The following is a 21,190-nucleotide window of genomic DNA, read 5'->3' on the forward strand; positions in this document are numbered from 1 at the left end:
TTATTTGAATCCACTGAGAACAAAGATACAACATACCAGAATCTCTGGGAGGCAGCTAAAGTGGTGTTTAGAGGGAAATTTATAGCACAGAATTCCCACTGGAGAAAGTGGGAAAGATCTAAAATCAACACCCTATCAGCGCAATTAAAAGAACTAGAGAAGCAAAAGTAAACAAATTCAAAAGCTAGCAGAAGACAAGAGAAACTCAGATCAGAGCAGAAATGAAGGAGATAGAGATGTGAAAAACCCTTCAAAAAATCAATGAATCCAGGAGTTGGTTTTTTGAAAAGAGTAATAAAATAGATAGACCACTAACAAGACTAATAAAGAAGAAAAGAGAAAAGAATGAAGTAGAAACAATAAAAACAGGGGATACCACCACTGATCCCACAGAAATACAAACTACTACCAGAGAATACTATAAACACCTCTATTTAAATAAACTAGAACATCTAGAAGAAATGGATAAATTCCTGGACACAAATACCCTCCTAAGACTAAACCAGGAAGAAGTCAAATCCCTGAATAGACCAATAACAAGTTCTGAAATTGAGGTAGTAATTAATAACCTACCAACCAAAAAAAGCACAGGACCAGACGAATTTACAGCTGAATTCTACCAGAGGTACAAAGAGGATCTGGTACCATTCCTTCTGGAACTATTTCAAAAATAGAAAGAGAGGGACTCCTCCCTAACTCATTTTATGAGTCCAGCATCATCCTGATAGCAAAACCTAGCAGAGACACAACAAAAAAAGAAAATTTCAGGCCAATATTTCTGATGAACATCCATGTGAAAATCCTTAATAAAATAGTGGCAAATGAAATCCAGCAGCACATCAAAAAGCTTATCCACCATGATCACATCAGCTTCATCCCTGGGACACAAGGCTGTTTCAACATATACAAATCAATAAACGTAATCCATCACATAAACAGAATCAATTACAAAAAGCACATGATTATCTCAGTAGATTCAGAAAAGGCCTTCAACAAAATTCAAAACCCTTCATGCTAAAAACTCTCAGTAAAATAAGTATTGATGGAAAGTACCTCAAAATAATAAGAGCTATTTATGACAAACTCACAGCCAGTATCATACTGACTGGGCAAAAGCTGGAAGCATTCCATTTGAAAACTAGCACAAGATTAGGATGCCCTCTCTCTCCACTCCTATTCAACTAATTTTGAAAATTCTGGCCAGGGCAATCAGGCAAGATAAAGAAATAAAGCGTATTCATATAGGAAGAGAGGAAGTCAAATTGTCTCTGTTTGCAGATGACATGATTATATATTTACAAAACCCCTTTTCTCAGCCCCAAATCTCCTTAAGCTGAGAAGCAACTTCAGCAAAGCCTCAAGATACAAAATCAATGTGTAAATATCACAAGCATTCCTATACACAAATAATGTGCAAACAGAGAGCCAAATCATGAGTGAACTTCTATTCACAGTTGCTACAAAAAGAATAAAATATCTAGGGATACAATTTACAAGGGATGTGAAGGACCTCTTCAAGGAGAACTACAAACCACTGCTCAAAGAAATAAAGGAGGACACAAACAAATGGAAAAACATTCCATGCTCAGGGATAGGAAAAATCAACATCGTGAAAATGACCATACTGCCCAAAGTAATTTATAGATTCAATGCTATCCCCATCCAGCTACCATTGACTTTCTTCACAGAATTAGAAAAAACTACTTTAAATTTCGTATGAAACCAAAAAAGCGCTCGCATAGCCAGGGCAACACTAAACAAAAAGAACAAAGCTGGAGACATCGTGCTACCTGACTTCAAACTATACTATAAGGCTACAGTAACAAAAACAGCATGGTACTGGTACCAAAACAGATATATAGACCAATGGAACAGAAAAGAGGTCTCAGAAATAACACCACACATCTACAACCATCTGATCTTTGACAAACCTGACAAAAACAAGCAGTGGGAAAAGGATTCCCTATGTAATAAATGGTGCTGGGAAAACTAGCAAGCCATAAGCAGAAAACTGAAACTGAACCCCTTCTTTACACCTTATACAAAAACTACCTCAAGATGGATTAAAGACGTAAACATAAGACATAAAACCATAAAAACCCTAGAAGAAAACCTAGGCAATACCATTCAGGACATAGGCATGAGCAAAGACTTCATGACTAAAACACAAAAAGCAATAGCAACAAAAGCCAAAATTGACAAATGTGATCTCATTAAACTATAGATCTTTTGGACAGCAAAAGAAACTATCATCAGAATGAACAGGTAACCTACAAAATGGGAGAAAATTTTTACAATCTATCCATCTCAAAATGGGCTAATATCCAGAATCTACAAGGAACTTAAACAAATTTATAAGAAAAAGACAAACAACCCCATAAAAAAGTGGGCAAAGTATATGAATAGACACTTCTCAAGGAAGACATTTATGTAGCCAACAAGCATAGGAAAAAAAGCTCATCATCACCGGTCTTTAGAAAAATGCAGATCAAAACCATAATGACATACCATCTCACACCAGTTAGAATGGTGATCATTAAAAAGTCAAGAAATAATAGATGCTGGAGAGGATGTGGAGAAATAAGAATGCTTTTACACTGTTGGTGGGAGTGTAAATTGGTTCAGCCATCGTGGAAGACAGTGTGGCGATTCCTCAAAGATCTATAACCAGAAATACCATTTGATGCAGCATTCCATTACTGGGTATATACTGGATGTGGAGCTAGGGGAGGAATAGCATTAGGAAAAAACTTAACATAGATAACGGATTGATGGGTGCAGGAAACCATGATGGCATTGTGTATCCCAGAACTTAAAGTGAAATAAAAAAATAAAATAAATACAAACAGGGGGCATCATGTTACCTGACTTTAAACAGGGCTATCGTAACCAAAACAGCATGGCACTGATACAAAACCAGACACATATACCAGTGGAACAGAATGGGGAATCCAGAAATAAGGCCACACACTTAAAAGTATTTCATCTTTGATAAATCTGACAAAAACAATCAATGGGGTAAGGATTCCCTATCCAATTAATGATTCTGAGATAACTGACTGGCCAGCTGCAGAACAAACTGGACTCCATTTTTTGCACCATATACAAAAATTAACTCAAGATATATTAAATATTTAAATGTAGAACCCAAACTATAAAAACTCTGGAATACAGCCTAGGCAATACCATTCTAGACATAGGAATGGGCAAAGATTTCATGATGAAGATGCCGAAAGCAATTACAATAAAAGCAAAGATTGGAAAATGGGATCTAATTAAACTAAAAAGTTTCTGTACAGCAAAAGAAACTATTAACAGAGTGAACAGACAACTTACAGAATAGGAAAAAATTTTTGCAAACTGTGTGTCTGACAAAGGTCTAATATCCAGCATCTACAAGGAACTTAAACAAATTTACAAGATAAAAACAGCCTTATTAAAATGTGGGTGAAGGAAATGAACCACACTTTTCGAAAGAAGACATACATGTGGCCAAAAAACATAAAAAAGGAAAAACTCAACATCACTGATTATTAGAGAAATGCAAATCAAAACCACAATGAGATGGCATCTCACACCCACCAGAATGGCTACCATCAGAAACAAAACAAAACACAAACGATGCTGACAAGGTTGTAGAGAAAAAGGAAAGCTTTTACCTGGTTGGTGGGAGTATAAATTAGTTTAACCGTTGTGGAATACAGTGTGTTAATTCCTCAAAGACCTAAAAATAGAAATATTATTTAACCCATCAATCCCATTACTGGGTATATACTCAAAGGAATATAGATTGTTCTATCATAAAGAGATGCACAAGTATGTTCACTGCAGCACTATACACAATAACAAAGACATGGAGTCTATCTAAATGCCCATCAATGGTAAACTAGATAAAGAAATTGTGATGTATATACACCATGCAACCCTAGGCAGCCATAAAAAAGAATGAGATCATTTACATTGCAGGGAGATGGATGGAGCTGGAGGTCATGATCTTTAGCAAACCAATACAAGAACAGAAAACCAAATACCACATGTTCTCGCTTACAAAGAGGAGCTAAATGAAGAGACCACAAGGTCACATCGAGAAGAACAACATACACTGAAGTCTATCAGAAGATGGAGGTTGGGAGGAGGGAGAAGAGCAGGAAAAATAACTATTGGGTACTAGGCTTAATACCTGGGTGACAAAATAATCTGTACAAAACTCCTCCATGATATAAGTCTACCCATATAACAAACCTTCATATGAACTTTTTTTTTTTTTTTTTCCTGAGGCAGTCTTACTCTGTCACCTAAGCTGGAGTACAGTGGTGAAATCTCAGCTCATTGTAACACTCACCTCCTGGGTTCAAGCAATTCTTGGGCCTCAGCCTCCCAAGTAGCTGGCATTACAGGTGTGCACCACCAGGCCTGGCTACTTTTTGTATTTTTAGTAGAGATGGGGTTTTGCCATGTTGGCCAGGCTGGTCTTAAAGTCCTGACCTCAGGTGATCCTCCCGCATTCACTTTCCAAGTGTTGGAATTTTTTTTTACAGACATGAGCCACTGCACCTGGCTGAGTACTCCTGAACTTAAAATAAAAGTTAAATGTAAGAAAAAGATAGTTGAACAGTTTCTCACATAACAAAACATTCTGTTACCACACAAATCTTATTGCATGGTATTTACTCAAAGTAGCTAAAAAGCTATGTCCTCACAAAAGTCTGCACACGGATATTTAGAGCAATTGTATTCATAATTGCCCAAACATGAAAACAACCAACATTCTTTAGTATGTGAATGGATAACTCAACTATGGTATATCTAGAAAATGGAATATTTTTGAGCACCAAAAAAAAAAAAAAAAAAAGCCGTGAAATGGCATGATGGAAACAAATGCACATTACTAAGTGAAAGAAGTCAATTGGAAAGGATTATATACTGTATGATTCCAACTATATGAGATTCTGGAAAAGGCAAAACTATGAAGATGAAAAAAGACAAGTGATTACCAGTGATTGTGGGAAACAGAGGGATGAGTAGGTTTGTGCAAAGAGGATTTCCAGGACAATGAAACTACTCTGCAAGATACTGTAATGATAGATAAATGTTATTATATGTTTGTTAAAATCAATAGTATTTATAATACCAAAAGTGAACCCAAATGTAAACTTAGGACTTTGAAGGGTAATGATGTCAACGTAGGTTCATAGATTGTCACAAATGTGCCACTTTGTATCTTTTGTGTATTATTTCTGTGAACATGAAACTGCTCTAAAAATAAAATCTATTATTAATTTAAAAAATCATACACACACTATTAACTAACTGGATCTAACAGACATATAGATGACACTCCACCCAACCACAGTTGAATACACAATTTTCTGAAGGGCACATGGGACATTCTTCAGATTATACCATGTGTTAAGACATAAAATATGTCATGATAGATCTTAAATGATTGAAATAATACAAAATATATTTTCTGCTCACAATGGAATGAAACTAAAAATCAATACCAGTAGAAACACTGGATAATCCAGAAAGATATGGAAATCAACACAGTCCTGTCAACTGGATAAAGAAGAAATCATAAAACAAATTAGAAAATATTTAGAGGAAACTGAAAGTGAAACACAAACATATCAAAATATATGAGACAAAGTGAAAGTGTACTAAAAGGAAAACTTACAGGAGTATAAGTATACATATTAAAAAAGAGGATGAAAACAAAAACTCATCTAAAAATAAGACACATCACAAATCAGTGACCCAACATTACATCTTAAGGAAGTAGAAAAAGAAGAGTAGACTGAAAGCTAGCTAGAAAGGTGAAACAATAAAGATTATTATTGGAAAAAATAAAATAGATACTAGAAGAGTAATGAAGAAAAAATCAACAAAATTAAAGCTTGGTTCCTTGAAAAGATCAACAAAATTTGTAAGTCTTTAGCCTAACTGTCTCAACAAGAAGACCCAAATTACTAAAATCAGAAAAAAAGAGAAGAGACATTTTGATAACACTGTAAAAATAAATGCATTAAGAGATAATTTTGTGAGCTATTGCATTTCAGAAATTTGATAACCTAGAAGAAATGGATAAACTCCTGGAAATATACACACTGCGAAATGTGAATGAATCTATAGTTATTTAGGGGATTGAATCCACAATCATAAATCTCTCAACAGAGAAGAGTCCTGGACCACATAGCTTTATTGGTGAATTTTACCAACCATTAAAAAAACCAAAGTTATTCTCAAATTCTTACAAAAAAAAATTGAAGAGGTGGGAATGCTTTGTAAGTCATTCTGTGAGGCCAACATTACCTTGACACCAAAGCCAGAAGATACTGCAAGAAAAGAAAACAGTAGCGTAATATTCCTAATGAATATTAACGAAAAAAAATTCCCAACAAAATACTAACAAACAGAATTCAGCAACATATTAAAAGGATTATACATCATGGTCAAGTAGTATTTATTAATGAAATTCAAGGAAGTTTCAATATATGTAAATCAATCAATGTAATATAACACCTTAATAGAATTAAGGTTAAATGAAAACACAATAATCTTCTCAATTAATATAGAAAAATACATTTGTCAAAATGCATCAACCTTTAACAAAAAACTTAATAAACTAGGAAGAGAAGGAAATTTGAAATATGACAAAAAGATCCACAGACAACATTATTTCCAATGATGAAAGACTGAAGGTTTTCTCCTAAAATCAGGAACAAGAATACTTGATTTGACTTCTTCTGTTTGACACAGTATTATTGACAGTTTTAGCCAGAGGTATTAGGCAAGAAAACAAAAGCCAAAAAATTGAAAATAAGGAGTAAAATTATCTCTGTTCACAGATGACATGATCTCTCATGTAGACAACCACACACACACACACACACACACACACACAGACACACACCAGATGTATAAGGCCATTCTTGGATTGGTATAAAGAAATACCTGAGACTGGGTAATTCATAAAGGAAAGAAGTTTAATTGGCTTACTGTTCTTCAGGCTATACAGGAAGCACGGTACTGGCATCTGATGGTTTCTGGGGAACTCTCAGGGAGTTTTTAGTCATGGTGGAAGATGAAGTGGGAGCAAGCATGTCACATGGTGAAAGTAGGAGCAGAGAGCAGAGAGAGGAGGTGACAAACTGTGTGTGTGTGCATGTGTGTGTGCTTTTCTCTTACTTTTTTCTTTTGGCTTATTTATTTATTTATTTATTTATTTTTTATTATTATACTTTAAGTTCTAGGGTACATGTGCATAACGTGCAGGTTTGTTACATATGGATACTTGTGCCATGTTGGCGTGCTGCACCCATCAACTCGTCAGCACCCATAAACTCGCATTTACATCAGGTATAACTCCCAATGCAATCCCTCCCCCCTTCCCCCTCCCCATGATAGGCCCTGGTGTATGATGTTCCCCTTCCCGAGTCCAAGTGATCTCATTGTTCAGTTCCCATCTATGAGTGAGAACATGCGGTGTTTGGTTTTCTGTTCTTGTGATAGTTTGCTGAGAATGATGGTTTCCAGCTGCATCCATGTCCCTACAAAGGACAAAAACTCATCCTTTTTTATGACTGCATAGTATTCCATGGTGTATATGGGCCACATTTTCTTAATCCGGTTGGAAAAAACTGCTTTAAAGTTCATACGGAACCAAAAAAGAGCACGCATTGCCAAGAAAATCCTAAGTCAAAAGAACAAAGCTGGAGGTATCACGCTACCTGACTTCAAACTATACTACAAGGCTACAGTAACCAAAACAGCATGGTACTGGTACCAAAACAGAGATATAGACCAATGGAACAGAACAGCGTCCTCAGAAATAATAGCACACATCTACAGCCATCTGATCTTTGACAGACCTGAGAGAAACAAGAAATGGGGAAAGGATTCCCTATTTAATAAATGGTGCTGGGAAAATTGGCTAGTCATAAGTAGAAAGCTGAAACTGGATCCTTTCCTTACTCCTTATATGAAAATTAATTTAAGATGGATTAGAGACTTAAATGTTAGACCTAATACCATAAAAACTCTAGAAGAAAACCTAGGTAATACCATTCAGGACATAGGCATGGGCAAAGACTTCATGTCTAAAACACCAAAAGCAACGGCAACACATTTTTAAATGATCAGATATCCCGTGAACCTAGTGTGAGAGCTCACTTATTGCCAAGGGGATGGCCCAAGCCATTCATGAGTGCAGATCATTCAGAGATCTGTCCCCATGATCCACACACCTCCTATAAGGCCCCTTCCAAATACTGGGATTAGATTTCAAGAGGAGATTTGTGTCAGGACAAATATCCAAACTAAATAACCACACAAAACCTATTTTAGCTAATACATAATAGTAGCAAAGTCACAGTATACAAAATCAGCACACACAAAAAAAGAATTGTGTATCTATACACTAACAATGAATAATGTGGAAAAACATTTGAGAAGACAATTTCATTTATAATAATAGAATAAAATAATTGGAAATATACTTAACCAAGTAGATGAAAGTCTTGTATACTAAAATGTACAGAACATTGATGAAAGAAATTAAGTGTATATAAATGAAACAATATCCTGTGTTTATGAATTGAAAGACATATTATTATTAAGATGACAATATGATACAATGCAGTCCTCATCAAAATGTCACTGATGTTTTTCGAAGAAATAGAAAAAGTCCATCTTTAATATAAAATTTTAAGGATCCCTGAATATCCAAAACAATCTTGAAAAATAACAAAGTTATTTTGACTTCTGATTACAAAACTTATTACAAAGCTATAGTAATTAAAATAATGTTGTCCTGTCACAGAGACTGACATAAAAACTTGGAATGGAATAGGGATCACAGAATGAACCTCACATATATGGTAAAATGATTTTCAACAAGGGTGCCAAGACCATCCAATGAGGAAAGAGCAGTCTTTTCAACTAATGGTGTTTGTTAGTAAAACAAAACATTCACCTGCAAAAGGATAAAGTTAAATCTTTGCCTTACACCATATGCAAAAATTATCTCAAAATGAGTCAAAGACTTAACTGTAAAGAGTTAAAATGATAAAAATTGTAGAAGAAAGCATGGGGAAAAGCTTCATTACTTTAAATTTGGCAATAATTTATTTGTTATGACAGTGAAAGCTCAAGCAACAAAATAAAAGATAGATAAATTGGACAACATTAAAGTGAATGACTTTTGTACATCAAATGGTACTACAACAGAGTGCAAAGGCCATCCACAGAATGGAAAAATGTATTTGCAAATCATATATGTGATAATGGTTAATATCCAAAATATAAAAAATGCTTATACAACTGAGTAACAACAAAACAAGCAACCCAATTCAAAATGGAACAGGAGTAGATATTGCAACAAACAATATATACAAATAGCCAACAAGCACACAAAAAGATGACCAACATCACTAGCCATTAGTGAAATGTAAGTCAGAATCACAGGAGTTACCACTTTACATTCATTGGGATGGCAAAAATCAGAAAGAAAACAAGCAAAGTTGTTGATGAGGATGTGGAGAACTAGTAACCCTTTCTTCCACATTACTGGTGTAATTATAAAATGATGGAGTCTCTGAAAAACATTTGGGGATTCCACAAAAAGTTGAACATAGGTTACCATATGATTCAATAATGCAGCTTCTCAGTATATACACCAAAGGATTGAAAGCAGGGACTTAAACAGATACCTGTACAGCAATGTTCATAGCAGTATGACTCACAGTTGACAAATCGTGAATGCCACTCAAATGTCCATCAATAAATGAATGGATAAACACAATTGGGATTTTCAGATAATGGAATATTATTTAGCCATGGTGGGCCTTGAAAACCTTATGTTAAGTGAAATCAAAAGCAGAGATGTTTTATGATTCCCCTTAAATGAAACACCTAGAATAGGCAAATTCATAGAGACAGGAAGTAGAATAAAGGGTACCTGGGGTAGTGGGGAAAGATAAGTGAAGACATATGATTAATGAGTACGCAGTTCCTGTTTAGGATGATAAAAATATTCTGGAAATGGCTAGTGGTAATGATAGCACAACATTGTGAATGTATTTTTCGTTCTTGAATCATACATGTAAAAATCATTATGATGCTAAATTTTATATTATTTATATTTTACCCCATCAAAAGAAAATGCAAATGTTCTTTTTATTTTTATAATTGTTAATGTTAAATAATAATTTGAAATTAGAAAAGAAGGAATTATAGGCAATGTAAAAATACATGAATACATTTTACTTAATTTTGACTGTTCTTATACAAATGTTTTAGCAATAAAGTAATCAAGATACGGAGTTTCAGTACTTTAAAAGTCCGCTTTTCTTCACATAGGTCTATGTTGAAATAATCTATCAAATTGTGTTAAGACCACCTACCCCAGTTGAGCGAACACACAACACATCACACTCAAATCACATGCCTGCCTTAAACGAAAACCTCTCAGGGATATCCACTGGCATCACTGACAAAAAACTGTGAGTCCTTTTTGGTTTAAAGAAAATCTTCAGCCCATCTATTCATGAGAAAAACATTGAAAACATTACAATAGGGGCTAGTCTACAAAATACCTGACAGGACTCCTCAAAGTTGTTAAGTACAGTCTGATAAGGAACTGAGAACCTGTCACAGCCAAGTGGAGCCTAAGAAGTCACACTGAATAAATGTAACATGGCACCATAATGGAAAAAGACATTAGGATAAAACTAAAGAAATCTAAATAAATGATGACCCTACTTAACAATCTTCTGATATTAGTTCATTAACTGTGACAAGACACCACACTGATATCAATAATTGGGCAAACTGGGTGTGGGGTGGATATGAACTTTCTGATTGTCTTAATATTTTTAAGTCATATATATGTATAATATCTATATTTACATATAGATATTGTAAATAACATAAAGTATATGTATATCTAATATATAATATTTCCCTGCAAAACGTCTTTAGACTTGTAGGATGGGTTCAATGTCATTATGTAGTCAAACAACAAATGCAAGTGTATTTTTTTTTTAGTGCTTTTGCCCTTCTGCAGACTGTATGCTATCTAAACATGCTACTGTGATATTGGATGATGGGGCATAGTCAAAAATCCTTGTAGACTTCTGGAAGGAATTTTGATCTAGTAAACAATGAATTTCCTTATGAAACTATTAGCTTCAGATTAATGCCCCCCTCAGGAATTCTTGGGGCCACAAATCTGGGAAAGTATTATAATGCAGTGTAGGCCCACATAAATTGAAAAAGTGTCTCCTGACAGAGGATAGCAGAAAATATTGACTTCAGTCATGAAAGGTTATGTTGTAGTAATTCCTTGTTGCATCTTTCTGAAATGATGCACTAAACTAGTAGAATTGTTCAGATCATGGACTTAAACTTTTCCTTGAGCATGGTACTCATATTCCTCCACATTTGTCAAACTAAGGGTACCTCAAAAATCTAGCATAAATACTACAAGTGTTTTGTGTGCATGAGTGATTTACTTTAAAAAATTGGCATATAAAAATTAATATTTAAGGACACATATAAAGTAAACGGGACTAGGATTCTACCTTATCATGCTTATCTTATGTATTAGTTATACAATTAAGGTAACATTCTATTATTTTATATAATCTCCATGTTGAATTTTCCTTTTACTTCTGTTGTCACTTTAATTCTTACATTTTGATCTTGTTTTAGTATTAATTTGTAGAAGAAAAATGACAATATTATAATTGTTCAAACACAAAATTTTCACCCTTCCCTCCCTCCCTCCCTCCCTTCTTTCCTTCCTTCCTTCCTTCCTTTCCTTCCTTCCTTCCTTCCTTCCTTCCTTCCTTCCTTCCTTCCTTCCTTCCTTCCTTCCTTCCTTCCTCTTTTTCTCTTTCTCTCTTTCTGACAGGGCTCACTCTATAGTGCAGTGACATGATCACATCTCATTGTAGTGTCAACCACTGGGTTCAGGTGATTCTCCCATCTCAGTCTCCCAGGTAGCTGGACCTACAGGCACATGCCACCAAGCCCAGCTAACTTTTTGTCTTTTTTGTAGACAGGGTTTCATCACGTTGCCCAAGCTGTGTAAGACAATTTTTTTTAATGTAAGGTACATTTATTCCCCATGTACCAAGATAAAACACACACACACACACACACACACACACACACTTTATTGAGTTGAAGATGAAAGTTGCAATTTTTTTGTCTGGCATTATTACCTGTCACCATTAGAATACAAATGTCCAAATAGAGACCATGGGTAATGTCTCCTAATTATAAACTTGTAATATCTAAGCTGAAAATATTACCACTAGGAAAAGTTATGCATATGACTATTTACTGTGGAATTGTTGGCTGGAGATAAACATGTTCTCACTCCTTTTCATTTACCCTTAAATGTATTTATTGGAACCTTTACCAATCTCATTTTCTCAGTGCCACTGTGAGATAATCTTAGAGAACAGGCATTTTACGAGGAATTACTTTATGTTTTACTGGGTGAGGGGGTAGTACTTTCTCATTAGAAACTCTGCTTAAAGAGGCTAGGACCTTAAGAAATCTGGGTTTTAAGGATCACTGGTGATATATTAAAATTCATATTCATGATATGTTTAACTATAACTTTCTCTTCATATGACAGTGTGAATGTATTGACATAAGTGGGAATTTACAGGCATACCTCATTTTATCATACTTTGCTTTATCATCCTTCATGTATACTATGTCTTTCACAAATTGCAGGTTTCTGGCAACCCTGCATTGAGCCACTCTATTGACTGTTTTTCCAACAGCGTGTGCTGACTTTGTATCTCTGTGTCACATTTTGGTAATGCTTACAAAATTTCAAAGCTTTTTTCAATTATATTTGTTATGGTGACCTGTGATTAGTAATATTTCGTGTTATTATTGTAATTATTTTGGAGCACCATGAACTGTGCCCATATAAGATGATGAACAATTTTAATCAAAAAAAGTGTGTTCTGACTGCTCCACTGACCAGCTGCTCCCCACCTCTCTCCCTGTACTTGTGCCTCCCTATTCCCACAGACACAATAATTTGAAAATCAAGCTAATTAATAATCCTGCAATGGCTTTCTAAGCATTCAAGTGAAAGACTCACATGCCTCTCACTTTAAATCAAAATCTAGAAATGATTACGCTTGGTGAGAAAGGCGTGTTGAAAACAGAGATAAACTAAAAGCTGGGCCTCCTGTGACAAACAGTTAAGCAAGTTGTGAATGCAAAGGAAAAGTTCTTGAAGAAATGTAGTAGTGCTACTCCAGGGAACACATACATAATAAGAAAGTGAAACAGCCTTCTTGCTGATATGGAGAAAGTTTTCATAGTGTGGATAGGTCAAACCAGCCACAATATTCCCTTCAGCTGAAGCCTAATCTAGGGGAAGGCTTTCTTTTCAGATCTATGAAAGCTGATAAAGATGAAGAAACTGAAGAAGAAAAGGTTGAAGCTGGCCTAAGTTGGTTCATGAGGTTTAAGGAGAGAGAAGCCATCTTTATACCATAAAAGTACAACGTGAAGCAGCAAGTGCTGATGGAGAGGCTACAGCAAGTTATCCAGAAGATCTAGCTAAGATCATTGATAAAGGTGGCTACACTAAACAACAGATTTTTAGTGTAGATAAAACAGCCTTATATTGGAGGAAGATGCCATCTAAAACTTTCATAACTAGAGAGGAGAAGTCAATGTCTGGCTTCAAAACTTCACAGGACAGGCTGCCCCTCTTGTTGGGACCATTGCAGCTGGTGATTGACGTGTAGCTAATTCTCATTTACCATTGTAAACATCCTATGACCCTTAAGAATTATGCTAAATTTACTCTACCTGTGCTCTAAATGGAACATTAAATTCTCCCATCTCAGTCTCCCAGGTAGCTGGACCTACAGGCACATGCCACCAAGCCCAGCTAACTTTTTGTCCTTTTTGTAGACAGGGTTTCATCACGTTGCCCAAGCTGTGTAAGACAATATTTTTTTACATGTTTACAGCATGGTTTACTGAATATGTTAAGCCCACTATTGACACCCACTGCCTCAAGGAAACAATTCCTTTCAAAATAATACGGCTCACTAAAAATATACCAAATCATCCAAGAACTCTGATGGAGGTGTGTAAGGAGGCTAATGTCTTCCTGTCTGCGAACACAATATCCATTCTGCAGTCCATGAATCAAGGAGTATTTTCAACTTTCAAGTTTTATCATTTAAGAAAGGCACTTTGTAAGTCTATAGATACCATAGATAAAGTGACTCCTCTGATGGATCTTGGCAGTCAATTAAAAACTTTCCAGAAAGGATTCACAATTTTAGATGCCATTATAATATCTATGATTCATGGGAGGACATCAAAATATCAACGTTAATAGGAATTTGGAATAAGTTAAATCAATTCTAACCCTCATAGGAGACTTGGAGAGGTTCAGGACTTCAGTGAAAGAAGGAAATGCAAATGCAGTGGAAATAACAAGAAAACTAAAATTGTAAGTGGAGCCTTGAAGATGTGACTGAATTATTGCTACCTCATGATAAAACTTTAGTAAGTGAGGAGTTTCTTCTTATGCAGGAGCAAAGAAAGTAGTTTCTTCAGATGGAATCTACCCTTTGTGAAAATGCTGTGAATATTGTTGAAATGACAACAAAGTATTTAGAATATTACATTAATTTAGTCGAAAAACAGCAGCAGAATTTGAGTGAATTAACTCCAATTCAGAAATTGTGTGGGTAAAATGCTATTAGACTATATTGCGGACTACAGAGAAATATTTCATGAAAGAGAATCGATGCAACAGACTTCATTGCTGTCTTATTCTGAGAAATTGTCACAGCCACCCCAGCCACCACAAATCACCATCCTGATGAGTCAGCAGCCATCAGCATCAAGGCAACCCCCTCCACCAACAAAAGGACTATGGCTTACTGAAGACTCGAATGGCTCCTAGCATTTTTTAGTAATAAAGTATATTTTAATTAAGGTATATCCATTGTTTTTTAGGCTTAATGTCATTGTGCACTTAATGGACTACAGGATTGTAACAAACATAATTCGTATGTGCATTGGGAAACCAAACAATTTCTGTGACTCGCTTTATTTCAATACTTGCTGTTTCATGGTGGTCCAGAACAAAATCCACAAAAGTCCTGAAGTATGCCTGTATATACCCCGAGGTATGCCCATATATGCTTTTATCTATCAGATTTTATTCTGAAAAAGATGTGAGATATATACTCTGTTGTTTCTTTACTATTTCATCAGAGACAATAGCTTACATAGGACTGCACTCAGAAAATATTTGACTATATCAGCTATGTTTTGTTGATCTATTTAGAAACCACAAGAAATCATTTTAAAAATATTTGAAACAATAATTTGTAAAAGTATTTTCTATCATATATTTAATGAGGTGAACGTATGCTAAGATAAGGTAAAAAAAAAAACCTACATGGCATGTGATCATGTTTGAACACACACACAATTTTCTTTAATGATTTATATCTTTGGTATTTTACTTTGGATATGCATGGTTTTACTTTCAGGACATACCAAAGAGCGAAGTGCTGCACCTACTCCCAGGAAGTATGATTTATGATATAGGATAGACAAAAAATTGTTATAGACAATTCCCACTTATTGCCAATTTAATCTTGTATATATCCTTTTTTGTTATTTGGAAAGGCAACAGATTTCTGTTACTTTCTGCTTCAGGGAATTACATTTTAGAATATGTTTCTGAAAGAGGCCTCTCTACTTTCCAAGATACTATAGACTGATGCGGGTGGCTCTATAAAATGCTTATTCTGAATCTCATGAAAGTACCGTGTCAACTTTTGTCACAAGTGTTTATTCATCTAATATGTCATCTTAATAAAGCTAAGGTTATTAGTTAAACTTCAAGATAAAGCTCCAGAATGATCAATTCAAAATCACCTTGTCACTTCTATTGAAAAGGACTCCATGAAACATACAGTTCTTATTGACCGTGCATGTAAGACAAGATACTAAAAGCAATTTATTTTTATGTATTTTCGCAATAATTATTTCATGGAAAAAATTTTCTAAAAATTAAATGATAATATTGAATCACAAATGTTAACATTTTTAAATTTCATTTTAAAATATTGGGACATAGTATTAACTTTGTATGATTAACTTTTACCATTTAGAAAAGAACAGTTTCTTGATTTGAAAGCAGATATTAATTCCATTGACTTACATTGTTTCTTTTTTTCCCTTTAGGCTATCCTTTGGAGGTATAAGTTTTCTCAGCTTAAAGGTTCTTCAGATGATGGCAAGAGCAAAATCAAATTTTTGTTTCAGAATCCAGATACTAAACAGATTGAAGCAAAGGTAAACCCAAGAAATTCATCATATAACCCCTCTAAACCACATTAATGTCATTAAGGAACAAAGAGGGGAAACCTTTGGGGAATCACAAGAGCAAAAACACACATTCTCTGCTCATCTTGAAATATCCCTCATGTCCAGAAGAATAAACTTACTTTAAGATTTTATTGGCAAATTTTCACTTAAAGGCAGCGCTTAAAATAAATTACACAGAACTAATTGCATTTCTTAGTTTTAATTCCTTATGAACTGCATTTGTGTCAAACTAAAATAACATCCTGGGAACTAAAGCAGTCCTTTGGTGGTTTCATTCTAAATAATAATTAAAAATACTTTGTAAAAATCTGACTTCATATTTACATAAATTTGTATATTTACATTTTGTTTATATATATTTTTTATACATTCATAAATCTGCCTTTTTTATTACCTTAATATAAAATTGACAATAACAATGTTTGCATTAGAATGAATTATAAATGCATTATCTCAGTATGGGGAAAAGGATAAATAACAAATACAAAGTGAAAAAATTATATCTATGAACATGAAAGCTCAATATAATTTTTCAACTATGAATTAAAATTACCATATTTCTATTATACCCCTTTACTTCTTAAATTCAGGGATAAGGAGCCTTAGCCTGACATTCAGAACCTTCCCAGGAATGTCCCTTGATGATATTATAGGCAAAGTCTCCTGTAACACTGCTCTCCTTCTTTTAACAAGGTGACTCATTGTAGCCTTATATATCTTCTGCTTTTCTCGTAACTGTTTTCCTTAACTTTTTGTCTGAGTATCTCTGGAGATGTCCCATTCTTGTCTCTTACTTGTCTTTGGACTCGTCTTTTCTGCCTCTTCCTAGCTCACAGGTTATGTAATGTGGGAACTGTATCGTTTCTACAGCGAGCTCCCTTGCCACTGCATGCACTGATGTTTCCAGGGGGTCGCCTCACTTTGTCTCCCATCAGTTTAGACAAATGCTTTGATAACTTCTTCCACTCCCTTTACTTTACATGCCCCATAAATTTTTAACTTAGAATTCTAATACAACCTCTTCCCTGAATATAGACCCATCTCTGCACCGGCCCTTTCTCCACTTCTCGCTACTACTCCTCTTCTCCCACCTCAGCTACCACTGATCAATCATTTACTTTGTGCCAACCATTTATTCCGATAATATCAAAGAATGCATTACTCTTGTCAAAAATGTTTTACCTTTAGCTCTTTGTATATTTCTTAATCTTTCAAAGCCCAGCCAAATTTTAATACTGGTGAAAGATGTTAATATCGTCAGTTCTGTATTATTCTGGCATTTATTCTGATGGGGAACCTCAACCACCAGCTGCTGACAGCGGTATAGTATTCAGTTACTTACCCCAACACTTTTTAATGAGTCAACAAACCCTTTGCAAAGGAACAAGAGTGATAAATGTAATTTAATGGCTACTAACTATGGTATTTAGATGTTAATTTAGTGTAGCATGTATTATACATGCAATTAATTATACTGACAAGTTTACTAGAAATTACCTGTCAGCTGATAAGTATTATTCATTCTTGTAATTTTTGTATTTTAAAGTTTTCTCTCATATGTAATTCATTAAGAGGTAGTGTAAGAAAAGATATTTGGTTGAGTGAAATTCTCAAATTGATAGGAAGTAATTATAGAATAGAGAAAAAAGTAGTCTTAAAAATAATGAGATTATGACATTTGGTGAGTTGTTGAAATTCTTTAAAGTCAGCATCTCTCTTTATAAAATAAAAGAAAATAATATCTCCATGGGTACTACTGAAAATATCCAGTAAAATATGACGACTATTTAAACAACAAATAATGCCAGCCAATCAGAATGTTGGCCAGACCTACATAATTGTTTAGCCGTACTTGTGCATATCACCTGAACATTACCTCTGCTGACATAAAATTGTGTAAGAACTGAAAGCAGGGCATTTGCTAACTATTGTATAACCTCTATAACCACGACTTGTGAGCAGTAAGCTAACATACCATCACAGGAGCAAAGCAATTCTAGTGTGGATGTTCTTGTGTGGATGTAAGCTTTTATTTCTCTGGGATAAATGCCCAGAAGTGCAAATTGCATCATAGAATAGAAAATGTTTGTTTAGTTTTAAATAAAATTCCAAATTATATTCTATAGTGGCTACAGAATATAGATAACATATAAATAACATTTTATATCCTACCAGTAATTATAAAAGATCCCATTTCTCTACATCCCTGCTAGGTTGGGGTATTTTCACTTAAAATTTTGGTTCTGCTCATCATAGTCTTCATTTACATTTCCCTCAAGTCTGATAGTGATGAACAACTTTTTATATGCCTATTAGCTAGCCATATATGTTATATCCTCTTTGTTAAGGAGATTTCTCTTCCTGTTTCTTGCCCATGTTCTGACAATATTGTTATATATTTTTTTTTTTTTTTTTGGTGCCTTCTCTCTATTTTTCTGTTAACTCTGCTAGAGGCTTTTCAAAGAACCACAGTAATTTTTACTGATTTTTATATTGTGGTCTGTAATCCATTCAATGAATTCTGCTCTTTTAATATTTGCCTATTTTTTAGTTGCTTTGACTTTTATATTGCTCTTATTTTTAAATTGTTTGAGATAATATTTTAGATTTCTGATTTGAAATGTCCTTTCTAATATAGGATTTAGTTCTATAATTTCCTTGTTAACACTGCATTTGCTGCATCCCCAAAATTCTGACATCTTGTGTTTCTATTTTCATCTGTTCAATGTTTTTATTTCCTTTAAGTCTTTCGATTTGACAAATTGATTTTTTTCCTTTCCTTTTTAAAATAGACTTTAGTTTTTCAGAGCAGTTTTAAGTTCACAGCAAAGTTGCGTATAGGATACAAAGATTTCCTGTATACCACCTGTCCCTACACAAGCACAGCCCCCTCTGTAGTCAACATCCCCCCCCTAGAGTGGCACATTAGTTATAGCTGATAAACTTACCGTGACACATCATTATCACCCAGAATCCATGGTTTACATTAGAGTTCACTCTTGGTGTTGCGTATGTTATGGGCTTTGATATGTATAGTGGCAGGTATCTGCCATTATAGTATCATAGTCATTTCACTACCCTAAACATCTTTAGTGCTCTTCGTATTCACTCCTACCTTCCCCCAACCCCAAGAAACCACTCATTTTTCAAACTTGTCTCCATAGTTTTGCTTTTTTCAAAATGTCATATAGTTGTATCATACAATAGTTACCCTTTTCACATTGACTTATTTTACTTAGTGATATGACTTTAAGTTTCCTCCATATCTTTTCATGACTTAATAACTGATTTCTTTTTAATACGGAACAATATTCAATTTTCTGACTGTATAACAGTTCATTGATCCATTCACTTGCAGACAGACATCTTTGTTGCTTCCATGTTTCATAAATTATAAACAAAACTGTTCTAAACATCCATATTCAGGTTTTGAGTGAACATAAGTTTTCAACTTCTTTGGGTAATATCATAGAGTGTTATTTCCAGATCATACGGCAAAAGAGTGTTTAGTTTTTTTAAAACTGCTAAACTGTCTTCCAAAGTAATTGTAGAACTTTCCATCTCCATCATCTGTGCATGAAAGTTGCTTTTGCTCCACAATCTCACCAGTATCTGTTGTTGTCCATGTTCTGGATTTGGACCATTCTAATACGCATGTAGTGGTATCTTATTATTGTTTTAATTTGTATTTACCTGATGATATACAATGGGGGGCATATCTTCATATGCTTATTTTCATCTGTATATATATTTTTGGTAAGATGTCTGTTAAGGTTTCTGGCCCATTTTTAATTGGAAGTTTCGTTTTGATATCATTGAGTTTTAACAGTTCTTTGCATATTTTCATTAGCATCTTTTACCTGATATGTTGTCTGCAAATATTTTTGTCCACTCTGCAGTTTGTCTTTTCATTCTCTTGAGAATGTCTTTCATAGAGCAGAAAGTTTTAATTTTAATAAGGTCCAGTTTATCAATCGTTTCTTTTGTGGATCATGCCTTTGGCATAGAATCTAAAAAGTCATGGACAAAGCGAAGGTCATCTGGACTTTGTACTGTGTTATCATCTGGAAGTTTTTATATTACTGTGTTTTACAATTGGAGCTGTGTTCCATTTGGAATTAATTTTTGTGAAGGGTGTACGATTTCTGTCTAAGTTCTTTCTGTTTTTTGCATTGCATGTGGATGTCCAATTTTTCCAGCATCATTTGTTGAAAAGGCTATATTTGCTCCATTGTATTTTTTTGCTCCTTAGTCAAAAATTAGTTGACTATATTTATGTGGGTCTATTTCTAGGCTTTCTATTCTGTTCCATTGATCTATATGTCTGTCCTTTCCCCAAAATCACGCTGTCTTTATGACTGTAGCTTAGAGTATGTCTTCAAGTTTGATAGTATTAATCCTTCAACTTCCATCCTGTTTTTCAATATTGTGTTGGGTATTCTGGGTCTTTTGCCTCTCTCTATATGTTTTAGAATCAATTTATCAGTATCCAAAATTACTTGCTGGAATTTTGATTGGAATTTTATTTAATCTGTAGTTCCAGTTTGGAATAACTGACATCCAGACAATATTGAGTCTTCCTGTCCATGAACATGAAATATATTCCATTTATTTAGCTCTTCTTTGATTTATCAGAGTCTGATAGTTGTCTTCTTATAGATTTTTTGTTTATTTGTTAGTTTTATATTAACTTACCTGACATGTGACTGAGGATATCTTTCCCTTTTTTACAATATTAGTAGAAAATCTTTGGATTTCCCACCCTTAAGCATGATATCAGCTGTTG

At 34.4% G+C, this 21,190-nt stretch overlaps 1 protein-coding gene across 4 annotated transcripts in view; it reads left to right on the top strand.

The window, feature by feature from the left end:
- The window catches only part of SNTG1 (syntrophin gamma 1), a 906,932-nt gene that overhangs the window by 846,082 nt on the left and 39,660 nt on the right, over positions 1-21,190 (top strand). For all 4 annotated transcript variants that reach the window (XM_008000591.3, XM_073018076.1, XM_073018075.1 and 1 more), the window contains one exon: positions 16,261-16,371. In XM_008000591.3, coding sequence (XP_007998782.3) covers positions 16,261-16,371 — 111 coding nt within the window. The remainder of the gene's footprint in view (positions 1-16,260; positions 16,372-21,190) is intronic.

This window comes from Chlorocebus sabaeus, chromosome 8 (assembly GCF_047675955.1).
Source record: "Chlorocebus sabaeus isolate Y175 chromosome 8, mChlSab1.0.hap1, whole genome shotgun sequence".
In the NCBI taxonomy this organism is placed as follows: Eukaryota; Metazoa; Chordata; class Mammalia; order Primates; family Cercopithecidae; genus Chlorocebus; species Chlorocebus sabaeus.